The following is a 13,641-nucleotide window of genomic DNA, read 5'->3' as shown; positions in this document are numbered from 1 at the left end:
TTTTTTGTCCTGTCTGGCAGCTTTAGCAAGCAGAATCATGGTCTGAATGCCCTGCTGTGCCAAACATGTTAGCTTTACCATGAGGGGCTCTATAAACTCTGTATAGGCCCCACATATTGAACACTTTTTTTTCTTAATCAGAATCAGAATTGTGTTTATTGGCCAATTATGTGAGCGAACACCGTGTTTCAGAAGTGACCCCCCCCAGCCTTACTTGCTGCTTCCTGTCTGTCAGGAAGCTGGTGATCCACTGCAGGTAGCTGGTGACACGTTGAGCTGGGAGAGTTTGGAGGAGAGGAGATTAGGCACAATGGTGTTGAAAGCTGAACTAAAGTCCACAAACAGGATCCTGGCATAAGTTCCTGGACGGTCGAGATGTTGCAGGATATAATGCAGCTCCATATATACCGCATCATCCACTGACCTGTTTGCCTGGTAGGCAAACTCCAGGGGGTCCAGCTGGTGTCCTGTAATGTCCTTCAGATGAGCTAAAACCAGACGTTCATAGGATTTCATGACCACAGGCGTCAAGGCGACAGATCTGTAGTCATTCAGTCCTGTGATGGTGGGTTTCTTGGGGACCGGGATAATGGTGGAGCGTTTAAAGCAGGAGGGAACTTCACACAGCTCCAGGGTGAGGGAGGAGGGGTGAGAGGTGTGATGGGGGTTATTGTCTCTGGGGTGAGGTGGGTGAAGGGTGTGAATCTGTCCATCTCAAATCTGTAGTAGAAGTTGTTCAGCTCGTCTACCAGGTCTTTGTTTGCTTCAGCGGGGCGTGCGGGTCGTCTGCAGCTGGTGATATCTGGCAGGCAGGTTGGCACACACACATCTTCACAAAAACTGATGTGTGATGTCACAGTGTCTGTCAGCTCATCCAGAATATCAGATGCAGCTTCAAAGACAGTCCAATCAGTGCAGTCAAAACAGTCCAGCAGTTCCTGCTTTGCTGCATTGGTCCACTTCGTCACAGTTTTGACTACAGGCTTAATTGGCACGTTTAAGTTGTTGCCTCTAAACTGAAATAAGATGGACCAGACAGTGATCAGAATGTCCCAAAGCTGCCGGGGGAACAGAGCGATAGGCATCTTTTAAAGTGGTATAACAGTGGTCCAGTGTGGTATTGTCCCTGGTGGGGCAGTCGATATGCTGTCTGTATTTAAGAGTTTCACTCTGTTAAATCCCCAAGGACAATAATGCATAGCAATCCACTAATCCACGAATCTCCATCTAGTCCTTGAACAATTGGCATGAATGTGAATTAAATCCACATAGCCTGGTTAAAGTATTTCCTGTTTGACTTAAACATGGGCCTGGCCAATAAACATGGGCCAAGCCATCCAATAAAGACCGACCTAATCCAGCAAAACCCAAAATGAGTATAGCAAAATTCAGGAAGAGAATTCAGGAAGGGTAGGAAGAATGTGAACGGTGGCATTTTGTCAGCAGTGACTATAAATAATGGCTTTCTGCCAATCACAGTATTCTGAGGATAGACAACCTATGAGCACCAAACACAGCAAGGTTTATCACGTTAGCGGAGAACCCCACATTCTACTGTCCTGGCAAACCAGGTGAATCACGGGAGAGAAAAGCGCCCCCCAGTGGAAACTTTGATGTGTCAGCAGCCTTTTTAAAAAGGAGATATTGTGGATAAAGCAGGTGAAAAGACATTGGTGGTGTGCTGATATTTTGGCAATTTATCGAAGTTTGTGACACGCAGCAGACTGCTGCTGCGCTGTGTTGTGTCATCCCTGCCAACTAAAAACTTGTCCAATTAAACGATTTTGACAACCAAAAAGCTATTTATGCAACGCTGTAAGCCATGCTGATTTCTTCTTTAGACTGTCTTGCTTCCACAAGCTTGATTATATTTTTCTGTCGTTAACTTCACCAGCTGAAGTGACATGACCACCCAGCACACGGGCGGTAGCAGTCTAGCGTTATACTTGGAGGACATTAAGGGCCCCCCAACAAAAAAACTGTCTCCTGTCTGCCCCCCCCCCCACCCCCCCGTCCCCCCCACTTGAAATGGTATAGAACCGTCAATGCAGACAACCAGGATAATGCATACATTCATCAAATGATAAGCTACAGAGGTACGTAAATAGGATTCAATACTGAAGGATTTTACAGATTTCTGCATACATCTGAATCTAAAACATCTGTAGTAAAAGTATCATGCACCCCTGTCTCTGCGGCGCCACCTGGAAGCCGATCATCTGTGTGTCTCCAGCCATCCGCCTCCACGGCTTTCCAAAATTCACAGCTAATTAGCTGTGGCATTCTCCAACATTTCCGACATTCATGGTCAATGAGCTCCGCCGTTGTCCAAAATTGCCCATCTTCTAATTTCAAGTCTTCTGTCTTCTGTGGTATATTTTCATCAAAGCTACATGCAGTGTTGCTCTTAATGATTATTTTTTTAACCAGTCATACAGTACTATAAATTACTCTTTTGAAAAATTGCGAACACTACGTGATGCTGTCTCGGGGATCAGGACACTGACTGTATGTGAAACGCTATTATATTCTAGAGAATTACTGCACGTAAAATACATTTAACAAAGAGTTCAGGTGGAAATATGATTGGATTATTGCTTTAATTCAATTTTCTCTTGGAGCACTTTAATACTTTACATATTATGATACTTATCTACACGATATTAATATCACTGTTCATTGATTTCAATTGTCTGTGTGATTACGTTAATTTAAAAAACTCATCAGGCACAATGAATTACATTGTTAAAACGACTTGTGCATTACACAATAAAAATGAAATAAAATTAATTTAAATACACAAACTTTAAGGCTGGGTTAAAAATGCCCCTGTAATGGGTTGGTGCCCCATCCTGGGTTGTTCCCTGCCTTGTGCCTACTGCTTCTAGGATCGGCTTAGGTCCGAATCACTGAGTATAAATACTGCACAATCTGCCTGTATTTGTACATCATACATTTACTCTCATTACTGTTGACCTATTACACATTAATATACACTGAACAAAAATATAAACGCAACACTTTTGTTTTTGCTCCCATTTTTCATGAGATGGACTTAAAGATCTACAATTCATTCCAGATACACAATATTACCATTTCTCTCAAACATTTCTCACAAATCAGTCTAAATGTGTGATAGTGAGCACTTCTGCTTTGCTGAGATAATCCATCCCACCTCACAGGTGTGCCACATCAAGATGCTGATCTGACATCATGGGTAGTGCACAGGTGTACCTTATACTGCCCACAATAAAAGGCCACCCTGGAATGTGCAGTTTTGTCTCACAGCAAAATGCCACAGATGCCACAAGCATTGAGGGAGCGTGCAATTGGCATGCTGACAGCAGGAATGTCAACCAGATCTGTTGCTCGTGCATTGAATGTTCATTTCTCAACCATAAGCCGTCTCCAAAGGCGTTTCAGAGAATATGGCAGTACATCCAACCGGCCTCACAACCGCAGACCACGTGTAACCACACCAGCCCAGGACCTCCACATCCAGCAGGTTCACCTCCAAGATCGTCTGAGACCAGCCACTCAGACAGATAATGCACGGCCCCATGTTGCAAGGATCTGTACACAGTTCTTGGAAGCTGAAAATGTCCCAGTTCTTGCATGGCCAGCATACTCACCGGACATGTCACCCGTTGAGCATGTTTGGGATGTGCTTGACCGGCGTATACGACAGCGTGTACCAGTTCCCACTAATATCCAACAACTTCGCACAGCCATTGAAGTGGAGTGGACCAACATTCCACAGGCCACAATTGACAATCTGATAAACTCTATGCGAAGAAGATGTGTTGCATTGCATGAGGCAAATGGTGGTCACACCAGATACTGACCGGTTCCCCAGACCCCCAATAAAGCAAAAAACTGCACATTCCAGGGTGGCCTTTTATTGTGGGCAGTATAAGGTACACCTGTGCACTACCCATGATGTCAGATCAGCATCTTGATGTGGCACACCTGTGAGGTGGGATGGATTATCTCAGCAAAGCAGAAGTGCTCACTATCACACATTTAGACTGATTTGTGAGAAATGTTTGAGAGAAATGGTAATATTGTGTATCTGGAATGAATTGTAGGTCTTTAAGTCCATCTCATGAAAAATGGGAGCAGAAACAAGAGTGTTGCGTTTATATTTTTGTTCAGTATATATTTTACATATCATACAACATGTGTGTATCACATGTGAGATTGTGCATATATGTGTGTGTGTGTATATATATATATATATTCAAATTTTTATATTATGTATATTTTTTTTTTTTGTTTGTAGTTTTGGGTGTAATTGCCTATAGAGCTGCCCTGTGTACATGTGACAAATTAAATGAGCAGGTGTCATACAACATTCAACAGGAAAACATCATCATCACTGACCTTCTCACGACTTATTTTCATCAATATTTTATTCCAGCTTTAAAGGTCCACATATTTACAGTAAAAAGAAGTTAATTTGTGCAATTTGCAAACCAGCATGAATAAAGTAAATGTGAAAATAAGTGCATAAATAAAATTTTCCCATTGCATATTAACACAGACTGGCAGACACAAAATGCAAGTGACAAAATTAAAACAACACAAAACCAAATAAATAAATAGATAAATAAATAGATAAATAAATAAATAAATTAGCAGACCAAAATGCAAAACGTGAGCAGCAGAGAGAAAATGCTTTACAGTTTGGTACACAGTATGGCTTGATGTTAGGATTCAAAGCATCAGACCGCTACAAAGGTGAACGCTTCTGACATTAAATCTATGTCAAAAGCAACCGTAGCAAAATCACATCAGTATAAGCAAACTATTGGTAATGTCTTTGGCAGGAAAAAAACCAAAAAGCAAACATCCAATTAAATGAAACATTGACAAATATGTCTAAATGACAGTTTGTTGTCATGGTCCTTATTTGAACTCTAGAAAAAGTGCACATGTAAACCCAGATTTGGTTTTCCGTTTGTGATGTCAAAAGCAGAACAAAAACACAGATAAGGAGGACAACGTTTTATTTACAGTTGCATAAACTCAAAGCTAGATATCCCTGAATCTTCTGTCTACCTACCAGGTCTTTCCAAGAGAGGGGAAATGGAGACACAGGTAAAATACTACACTCACTCAAGTCCTGCGCAACTGGTGATGCAGTCGGCACTGTGCAGGTTTCCCTAAACCAGTGGCAAGCGGCTCTGGTCCCAGACCAGATAGTGGTAAGTTTTTGTTCCAGCTAAGCTTTTAAACAACTACCTGTTTTTCTCATAAAAGTGAATCACTGAGTACCTGGAGCTTATAGTCACTTGTATTAACTGAGCATCTTACTCAAAAGAACTGAAACACACGTTCAAAACATGTGAAACTCCAAAACCAGATAAGCCTATCCCTGCGCTGGGGTTTACACGTTATGGCAAAATGTCATCTGAAATGACCCAGAAATGGCATCTGCCAAAAAGGTACAAACAGGTAATCAATTATCCAGCTTACAACCACTTATCCTGATCAGGGTAACCTGGAGCCAATCCCTGGCAGCACAGGGCATAAGACCGGTGTTCGCCCTGACCAGGATACCAGCCCATCACAGGGCACACCGACTGCAGGGGGAAAACACGTATAACACGGGGAGACATGCGAACTCCACACACACTGAGCACACGTGAGATTCAAACCCACCACCCTGGAGGAGTGAGGCAACAGTTCAGTCACCTGAGCCTTGCGTCCATTTCAAACTTTAAAAAAAAATTCACCGTGCATTGTTTAAAACCTGCTGAAATCCACATATCTAAAATGACTAAAGGTATTAAAACTGTAATGGTCTCCTGTTGGGCTTTAAGCAGGCTTCAGGCTACAGAGGAGAAACATGCAGGAGATCATGGGGGAGGTGGGAGGGAGACATATTACATTATAAGCCTGCATCCCCATTCTATTTGCCACCGGCTTGTTTCCAGAGGTCACCCATAAACAGACCCGGGAGACAAACATTCGTCCGACGTGTCACTGAAACCTCTGCTTCAAACGCCCACTAAGTCCGACAAGGTGATGCAAAGAAGAGATACAACAAAGTGCCTTTGGTAAGAAAGACCTCATATAATAGAAAAATCAAACAATTAACTGTGCAGGATTTGAGCAGGACGAGCGCTTAGACGAGACGTGTTTACTGGATGTGATGCTGCAGCCAGGATGTGGTGGGCCAAATGTGAGACTGGAGGCTCCGCTCACGAACAGGAAGATAACAGGATCAGGTTGTCTGAGCTCGAGGCAAAGGCTACAAATCCTGATGGAGGTCACGGTGATGTTCTGGATCCGGATCGGCATCAGGATTTCCAGAATTGACTGTCTGTGACACCAGCTGTTGGTACCGTGCCTGGCGCTCATAGTTCGGGTCGATATTAATCCAGTTGTTCGCCACCCACTTTATTCCACGGGTCACCATGCAGCCACCGTGCAACGAGTACTCGTCCAGCTCTCCCACCCAGCCTGTGGGCCACAGCCAGAACTCAGTATCAGCAAACGCTCAAAGTACAGCTAGAAAAATCTATCCAACAGACCAAAACACTCACCGCCAAACCCTTCTCACACAAGTGATGAGCACCCTACAGATTCACAACCCTAAAATGCAGAACTCCAACGTAGGAGGTGCCAATCTTTTGATGTTTGTAGTACAAAAATTTTACAGGTAAAACAGATGGCTGGGGATGTGCTATAATTTGCCAAGTGGGGGTATGCAGTGTGTATGGGAATATGGGAGAAATCTTGTATTTTCCTTGACTAATACGAGAGACGGCATGTTATTTTTCAGGATGGGGTGTATCCATAATATACAGGATGGGAGACAACTCTGTCCCCAGTATTCCACAGCCTGGGGAATGTTGGCCGAGGACCAGTATCGATGGTTGTGTACCTCTACTCTACCTGATGAATGTGGAAGCAGACGGATCGGTTGCTTTTACCTTTGCCGTCAGATAGGTAATTGTACCAGAGGACCGCTGTGCCTTTGATGGGCTTCACTCTTAGGTTGCCCTTGTCACAGTGCCTCCTTGTATCCAGAAGGTCTACATCATTCTGTATTAGGGCCTGAAGACATATGGAAATGAGTGAGGGAATGCACAGTAAAACCTCCACAAAACGAAACCGAAAGCACACAGTCACAGGACAGCAGGGACCCACTGTTTCCTCGTACGTCCTGTTGTCAGCCACGGGGAATGTCGTCTCGCCTCCTCCCTCCACCGTGTTCAGGTAAAACAGCACAGTGATGTACCTGAAGCAGGAATGACACATGCCATCGGCACAGAACGTTAATATACAGAAAAACTCACAAGCATGCTTCCGATTTTCTACTTTTAATAACCGGGTAGATTTGTGCCAAACACTATTCAAGGCTCAGAGAGCTGTGGCTATATTTCAGTGTGACCCAGGACTGTGACATGATAATGCGAAGACTCAGGCACACTCACCGGCAGGAGGTCTCGAAGGGTGCCGAGGAGTTGGCCGCTAGGCGGGTGTGGGTGCAGGCCGTCTCTGGGTACACGGGGCCGCTGTCGTGGTGGGCGTGGTAGTGCCCCCCCTGCTCGTATCGCACCACCTGGAGTGGCTCACTAAGGTCGACCAGCTTGTGGGGCAGACGGGTTAGACGAGTCACCCTGTAGTAAAACAAGCACCAGGTAATGGGATCAAAACATCACTAAAACAGATAAACAGCCACGTGATCCCTGGTGTAACATATCCGTCGCCCATTACTCACAGAAAAACAGAGTCATTTGTCTAAAGCTCATGTATGTACAGTACTGTGCAAAAAGGCAGTCAAAAGAAATGTTTATAATTATTTATATGGGTAGTAAGTATACTTTTACTGAGCACATTGAACATAATTTAGCATTACACTATGTGAAAATTTAGATAACACAATAAAAACTAGTAAGAATTTCTTTTGTTATCAAAAAGTACCAGATATCTTGTTGGACAGCTAGATGAACACCGCTTCAGTTCCCAAGCCCCTCCTCAAAGGCACCCCAGCCATTTCATGTATTTATTAAATTTCACCAAAAGCTCAATTAATTAATTTAATTAGTTAAAAAAAAAAGTCTAAATGTGACTTTGATTGCAAAAACCGATATGGGTATATTAGATGGCTGTTGCAAGTACTGGGATGATTTTAGCAGAAGTGGCTGAGCTAACACACTTTCATAGGCATAATAGTATAGTTTTACATCAACATTTAAACATCATTTAAACAACTTTGGCTGCCTAAGACTTTGCACAGTGCTGTAGATGGGAAGGCATTGCTCACAGGTGTGGGATTCATTTTTCTAAAAGGGAATGTAAAGGGTTTAGTGGAGCTAAACAAGCAGACGAGACGAAAGGGATTCCTGACCTCTTCCTGAGCTCCCGTAACACGTGATGCGCCCCCTCGCCCTGGTACAGCCACGTATGCCTGCTGTTGCGTACCAGCTGGCTGCGCTGAACTCCACGCTGCTGAAGAAAGCGCTGGAAAGCGTTGGTGCTCAGCCTCTGGAATTCCTCCAAGCTCAGCAGGCCTGGATTTCACACACACAATCCGGGGTGAGATACTGTGCCATTTGGGACTGAAAATTAATAATGGGGGGGGCTTGTGACCAGTTTGCAATAGACTCCGATCTTTAACAGAATCAAATAATGGAGTCTTACCATCACCATCTGGGTCGGCTTTCAGTCCAGCATAGATCTCCCGGAGGTTCTCTGGTGTCAGCCAGATCCCGTCATGCACACGGGAGTGGGTTAGAATCTGGTGGGGGGGTGGGGGGAGCAATTAGGGTAACAGGAACGTGCTTCCTCTGCATTCCCCCGACAAACCACAGCTCATGGTGGACAGCAGCCACCCACAGCGCCTCACACACCTCAGCGCTTCAAAAAGCCAAGCTTCACACCATGCACAGTCTGCACCTTCCATGCCTTCCCATCTCCGCCCACCTCCTGCAGTTGCAGACGTCCATCCTGATTCAGGTCCAGCAGATTAAAGATCTCCTCAGAGGAGAGGTTCAACTGCTCGGCTATGTCCTCCTGACCCTCGGGCACCATCACCTGGCTGTCTGTCAGACCTTTCAGCTGAGCCAGCTGCACTACAACGTGGCACTCCTCCTCGGTCAGGAATCCTGGAATCTCTAAAGGTACACAGAGGTACACATTTACATTCTAGTGGTAGGTTAAGTTTGAAGAAAGGTACAAATTCCACTATCAGCGAGAGTTACAATACTGTCTATCTACAGGACTATGCTTTATGGGCTGAAAAAACGATTCTAAACATGCTTTCCTGTTTGAAGTATTATCTCTGCAAAATGTAAAATTGCTTTTTAACTTGGAGGCCGTAGCAGTGCCAAGTTACAGCTACTCAAATCACACTGCTTCGTTCTGGGGGGAGGGGGTACAAGAAAAATTGCAGATCTTATGAAGATCATATGAAGAGTTCATCCTTTTAAAGTAACTAAGCTTGGGGGAATATTAGAGGAACTTATTTAATATTCCCTAGACATTGAAAGAATGGCATACCCTCTGTCCAAACAAAGAAACACATATTTATGAGCACAAAGTAATTCTTAAAAGTGCTCTGCAGTACTTGGTGTACTTTTTAATCAATTTAATCTAATTTTCCATAAGATTACAGAGACATGGTACAATAACAAATATGTGTCATGTATCTCCCACTTTTATATTTTTTCCCTTCCTTGGGAACCCCGGCAGTATAAGATCCGGCTTCTCCTAACCCCCACATCCTGTGACCTTGAGCTCATTTTCCTGCCCCTTCACCAGCACCGCCCTCATTGGCCACGTCCTCCTTCGGGCTCCAGGCGAGGCGCGCATGCGCCATGCGGAGCGTCAGACGGCGCACATATACGGCGACAGACCTTACCGAACAACAAGGGCTTTAGACTCAGCGTCCGCATCTCATGGACCTTATTCGGCACCAGCGACACTTTCTGGACGTGTCCTACCTGTGTGTTTCCATTAAGGAAGTGGTTCAGTTTTGAAGGAATTAAATAAATTGCGAGCAACTACACAGATACAGATTCAGTCCACCATGCCTCTAGTTGCTAAAATTTTAATTACTAGGAAAAGGCATGCCGGGAAACGCAATGTGTAATGGGCACCAGGCCTTACCCGGATCCCCTCGATGCGCGGAAGGTACATAGTCCGCTCTGATCTCGAATCGGGATCATGAAGATGAAAGTCGGGTGGTGGGTGGCGGTGGCTGCCCCTGGCTGTGGGCTCCCCGCCAGCAGCACCCGGTTCCACGGCGCCGTTGTTGTAATGCACGTACAACAGCAGAGCAATTACATTAATGATGTAAACGTGAAAAAACACCATCACCACCATGAAATAAGACCGGGAGCACACATTGCTCTTCTGCAGCGGAACTCTCTCCCTGCTTATCGGTGTCAAAGTCGGACGTGTGAGCTCCTCCGTCACACTTTTCTGTGGCTCCATCTTCATTTTTAGACAAAAATGTTTTTGTTTCTATGCAAAGTGTGCGTAAACTTCTTATTCAAGTAACATAATATAAAGTCATCAGTGACCAGGTCCCCAGCTTCCGTCGAGCTCTGTATTATATTCGGCGGTATAAAGATGATTTAGCTAGTTTAATTCAATACTAAGCCAGGTATGCGCATATTTAGGTAGTTGGCGATAATAATTAATAAATAATGTTAACTGGGTGGTCGCAGTACAAATTACTGCGTGTGACAGCTTGGCTCAAAATATGACAACACGCGCATTATGTCACATATGGCAGGTAGACGCTTAAGTATTTTCATATTTTGTCTGCATTTTTGCGAATGTATATCCCTGTCCAGAAACCGTAGAAACAAGCGGCTGCGCGAAGAAACAGCTTTAGCTCGGCACGGCCAAAAACACGGATTAGTCAAGATCTTGTTTACGTTGCAGTTAAGAGCTTTCAGGTTTCTGCATACATCCAGTGTCGAAGTCCTCTAGCGGAAAGACAAGCTCATCTTCAGTGTATTTCTGACATATTCCTTCGATGATCGACGTCGCAGTATTAGGACCGTCTGAGTAGCCGACTGTATGTGATTAACCGTACATCTTGCTGCAGCAAACGAACTCAGGGTGATGAGACGCCATCGCCCTGACAACTGCGGCATCTCAGACCATAGATACTGTCCAAGAGAAAACTAAATCTATCTACATCACCCACGGAGTGAAAGAGTTGCTGCCCCCTGGCGTCAATCAGCCAAAAGCACGTACCAAGCAGCCAAATCACGTTTGCAGCGCACATGTGGGAAGCTCATATCTTCGCGGGTCACAGGGTTTGCAGGTACCGGGTGATCCCCCTCTAAAATGACCGTCTGCTGTTTATTATTAAGTTTATGCGTCGTTTTAATGATTCGTTAAATGTAGCAATTTAGTTGAGAACTCCTTACAACTCATAAATAGTGAACACATCAAAATGGCCTTTTAAAAAATATCATTAGGTTCAGGTAAATTTTCAACATTCGTAACTGTTAAAAGGTCTGCAAAGGTTGATAGAATCTTGTGATTTGCAAATGTATTATTCGGCAAAGAAATTAAAAACGTTTTCTTTAAACGGCAGCATGAATTAGATTTAATACGATTAAAATTTGTGGAAATTTCGACTGCTACATTGGTTCCAATGCATTGTTGATTTAAAAAGTTAAAGCCGGGCTTTAGGAAACCAAAACTGTTAGTTATTCTTAGAGCTTTAAACTAAATGTAACGAAAACTAGCATACCTTACTTCAGCACGTGCTTGATTTTCTTAGACCCACTTTTTCATTTTTTGACACGTAATTTTTTGAATATGTTTCTCATAGAGAATAAGTAATTTAAATGGAGAAAACAATGTGTTTTTAAAAGTTTTAGTTCTCTTGTGTATTGAAGACCGTTACCAAATAGACATTTCAGATTGCATCCAATGGCACATTTCACAGCAGTGAACGGTGGATGCATTTTTGGCTCTCAGTCCGATAAAAAAAAGATTTTTGAGTGGTTTAAAGTCGTTTAGGTGGTAAGGTTTTAAACAGAATTATTTATATAAAAAAAGCATCCACACATTCTAAATTGATGTATGACAATTAACTTTAGGAATAAATAAGCAGACGTGTACTTCCACGATTATAGGTTTGAATCCCTCCTCTGTGTGTGTATGTGTGTGTGTGTGTGTGTGTGTGTGTGTGTGGAGTATGCCTGTTCTCCCCCTGTTCTGAGGGATAGACTTATGTTCCAAACCCCGCGACCCTGACCAGCGTAAGTGGCAGAAGATTGATGCTTATTGGAATGTGAGGAAGAGTCCGTTTATCTTGCCTGAAATCGAATTAAGACTTCTCAATCGAAAGAAGCCTTCTCAACCTCTATTGTCGGGACCAGTGGACCAGTGGTAAGGCAAAGTAGAGCCAGTATATGGCAGTAGAGGGAACTAAAGACAATTATTAAGGACATTATTGCAATTCTAATGATTTATAGAACATTTAGCTCGGCACAGCAATGCTGCAAAGTGCACATTTCATTAATACACGCCCTTCTAATTTCATTTTGTACAAGTAATGTTTTTCTTAATACTAAGTACTACTATTTTTTTCAGTCTCTCTACTACCTTTTCGTACCGGCTGCCGATATCGTCTTGGGTTTCTTCTGATAAATCGAGTAATTAACGTTTTTTTTATTTATAGCGTGGAATTACACATTTTGTATAAGTTATATTAGTGTGACTTCTAATTCCGCCCTAAGAATGACCTCTTTCCCGTATCGTGTAGAAAATGTAAATTAATATGTATGTGGAAACGAATTGTGTAAATGGGTTTCGGCTTGGATTAGATGGGCTAAGTGCATCAGGCCTGTATTTAATGCGATGGGTTTTGCCGTTTCTGCTGTAGCGGTTCTGTGGATCGCTTTAATAACGCTATACTATAGCGACGGGCACTGTGTAAATCCTTCAGCTGTGAGTAGGCCGCCTTCCCCCATCGTATTGGGGAACATGTGTTGTTAAAAACCCGTGTAAGGCCAGGTTCCGATGGCAGAGCAATATCCAAATCAGCACTGTTTGTCTTTTATGACTTAATTTCAGTTAACCTTTTGTTTATTGTACCTGGACAGATGGGGACCCAACTCTGGGTTGCTACGTTTGAAGTATAGGCCTGCGCTAGTGTATTTATCTATCGGTTATTGCATTTTTTGATAGAAATACGTTTTCCTGCAACACTGCAGATGAAAATTCTTAGGAGCAGTTATGAAGAAGTCTGCTTTACATCACATTAATAGGCTATATTATTTTCTTTCTGGTATACTGGAGACTGCAATTCATTTAATTAGCAACAAGCATTTATTTATGACAGTCACAAAGTACTATAAAATAAACGCAAGAATTAAATTACCATTAATAACAGAAAGCCGATTACTTAAAGCCGAGGACGAATATGGGCCCTGTTATTAATTCAGTACTCCAGAACAATGGAGGAACAAAAATAGCAGTCGTGCTATAAGCGACTAATAGGTGTTTGTTTAACCAGCTTGAGAGGCTATATTTGATCCCCATCAAGTACTTACACACACTTAGAAAATATAGAGTCTCTGGCATGAGGGACGCCCGAGCACACCGCCCCCTACCGGCACTCACGGCTCAAGCAGGCTTTTCCCCTGTGATGCTGTA

The 13,641-nt window shown here is 43.4% G+C and overlaps 1 protein-coding gene across 1 annotated transcript; it reads right to left on the bottom strand.

The window, feature by feature from the left end:
• Positions 1–4,394: 4,394 nt before the first annotated feature.
• p4htmb (prolyl 4-hydroxylase, transmembrane b) lies at positions 4,395–11,219 on the bottom strand. The gene is made up of 9 exons (XM_049023127.1): positions 10,123–11,219; positions 9,875–9,956; positions 8,938–9,128; positions 8,656–8,752; positions 8,363–8,525; positions 7,446–7,631; positions 7,159–7,249; positions 6,942–7,065; positions 4,395–6,468 (listed from the first exon to the last, which is right to left on the bottom strand). The coding sequence occupies exons 1-9, from the start codon at positions 10,453–10,455 to the stop codon at positions 6,257–6,259; spliced, it is 1,479 nt and encodes a 492-aa protein (XP_048879084.1). The 5' UTR covers positions 10,456–11,219; the 3' UTR covers positions 4,395–6,256.
• Between the last annotated feature and the right edge of the window lie 2,422 nt (positions 11,220–13,641).

The sequence above is a fragment of the Brienomyrus brachyistius genome, chromosome 8 (assembly GCF_023856365.1).
Source record: "Brienomyrus brachyistius isolate T26 chromosome 8, BBRACH_0.4, whole genome shotgun sequence".
Classification (NCBI taxonomy): Eukaryota; Metazoa; Chordata; class Actinopteri; order Osteoglossiformes; family Mormyridae; genus Brienomyrus; species Brienomyrus brachyistius.
Note: the sequence above shows the minus strand (reverse complement) of the source record. Positions and strands in the feature narration are given on the sequence as shown.

Coding starts and splice junctions, on each gene's coding strand:
- p4htmb (XM_049023127.1), bottom strand. CDS start 10,455: ATGAAGATGGAGCCACAGAAAAGTGTGACGGAGGAGCTCACACGTCCG. Junction 9,957..10,122: donor CGCGCATCGAGGGGATCCGG/GTAAGGCCTGGT, acceptor GGAAACACACAG/GTAGGACACGTCCAGAAAGT. Junction 7,250..7,445: donor CCCTTCGAGACCTCCTGCCG/GTGAGTGTGCCT, acceptor TTCCTGCTTCAG/GTACATCACTGTGCTGTTTT.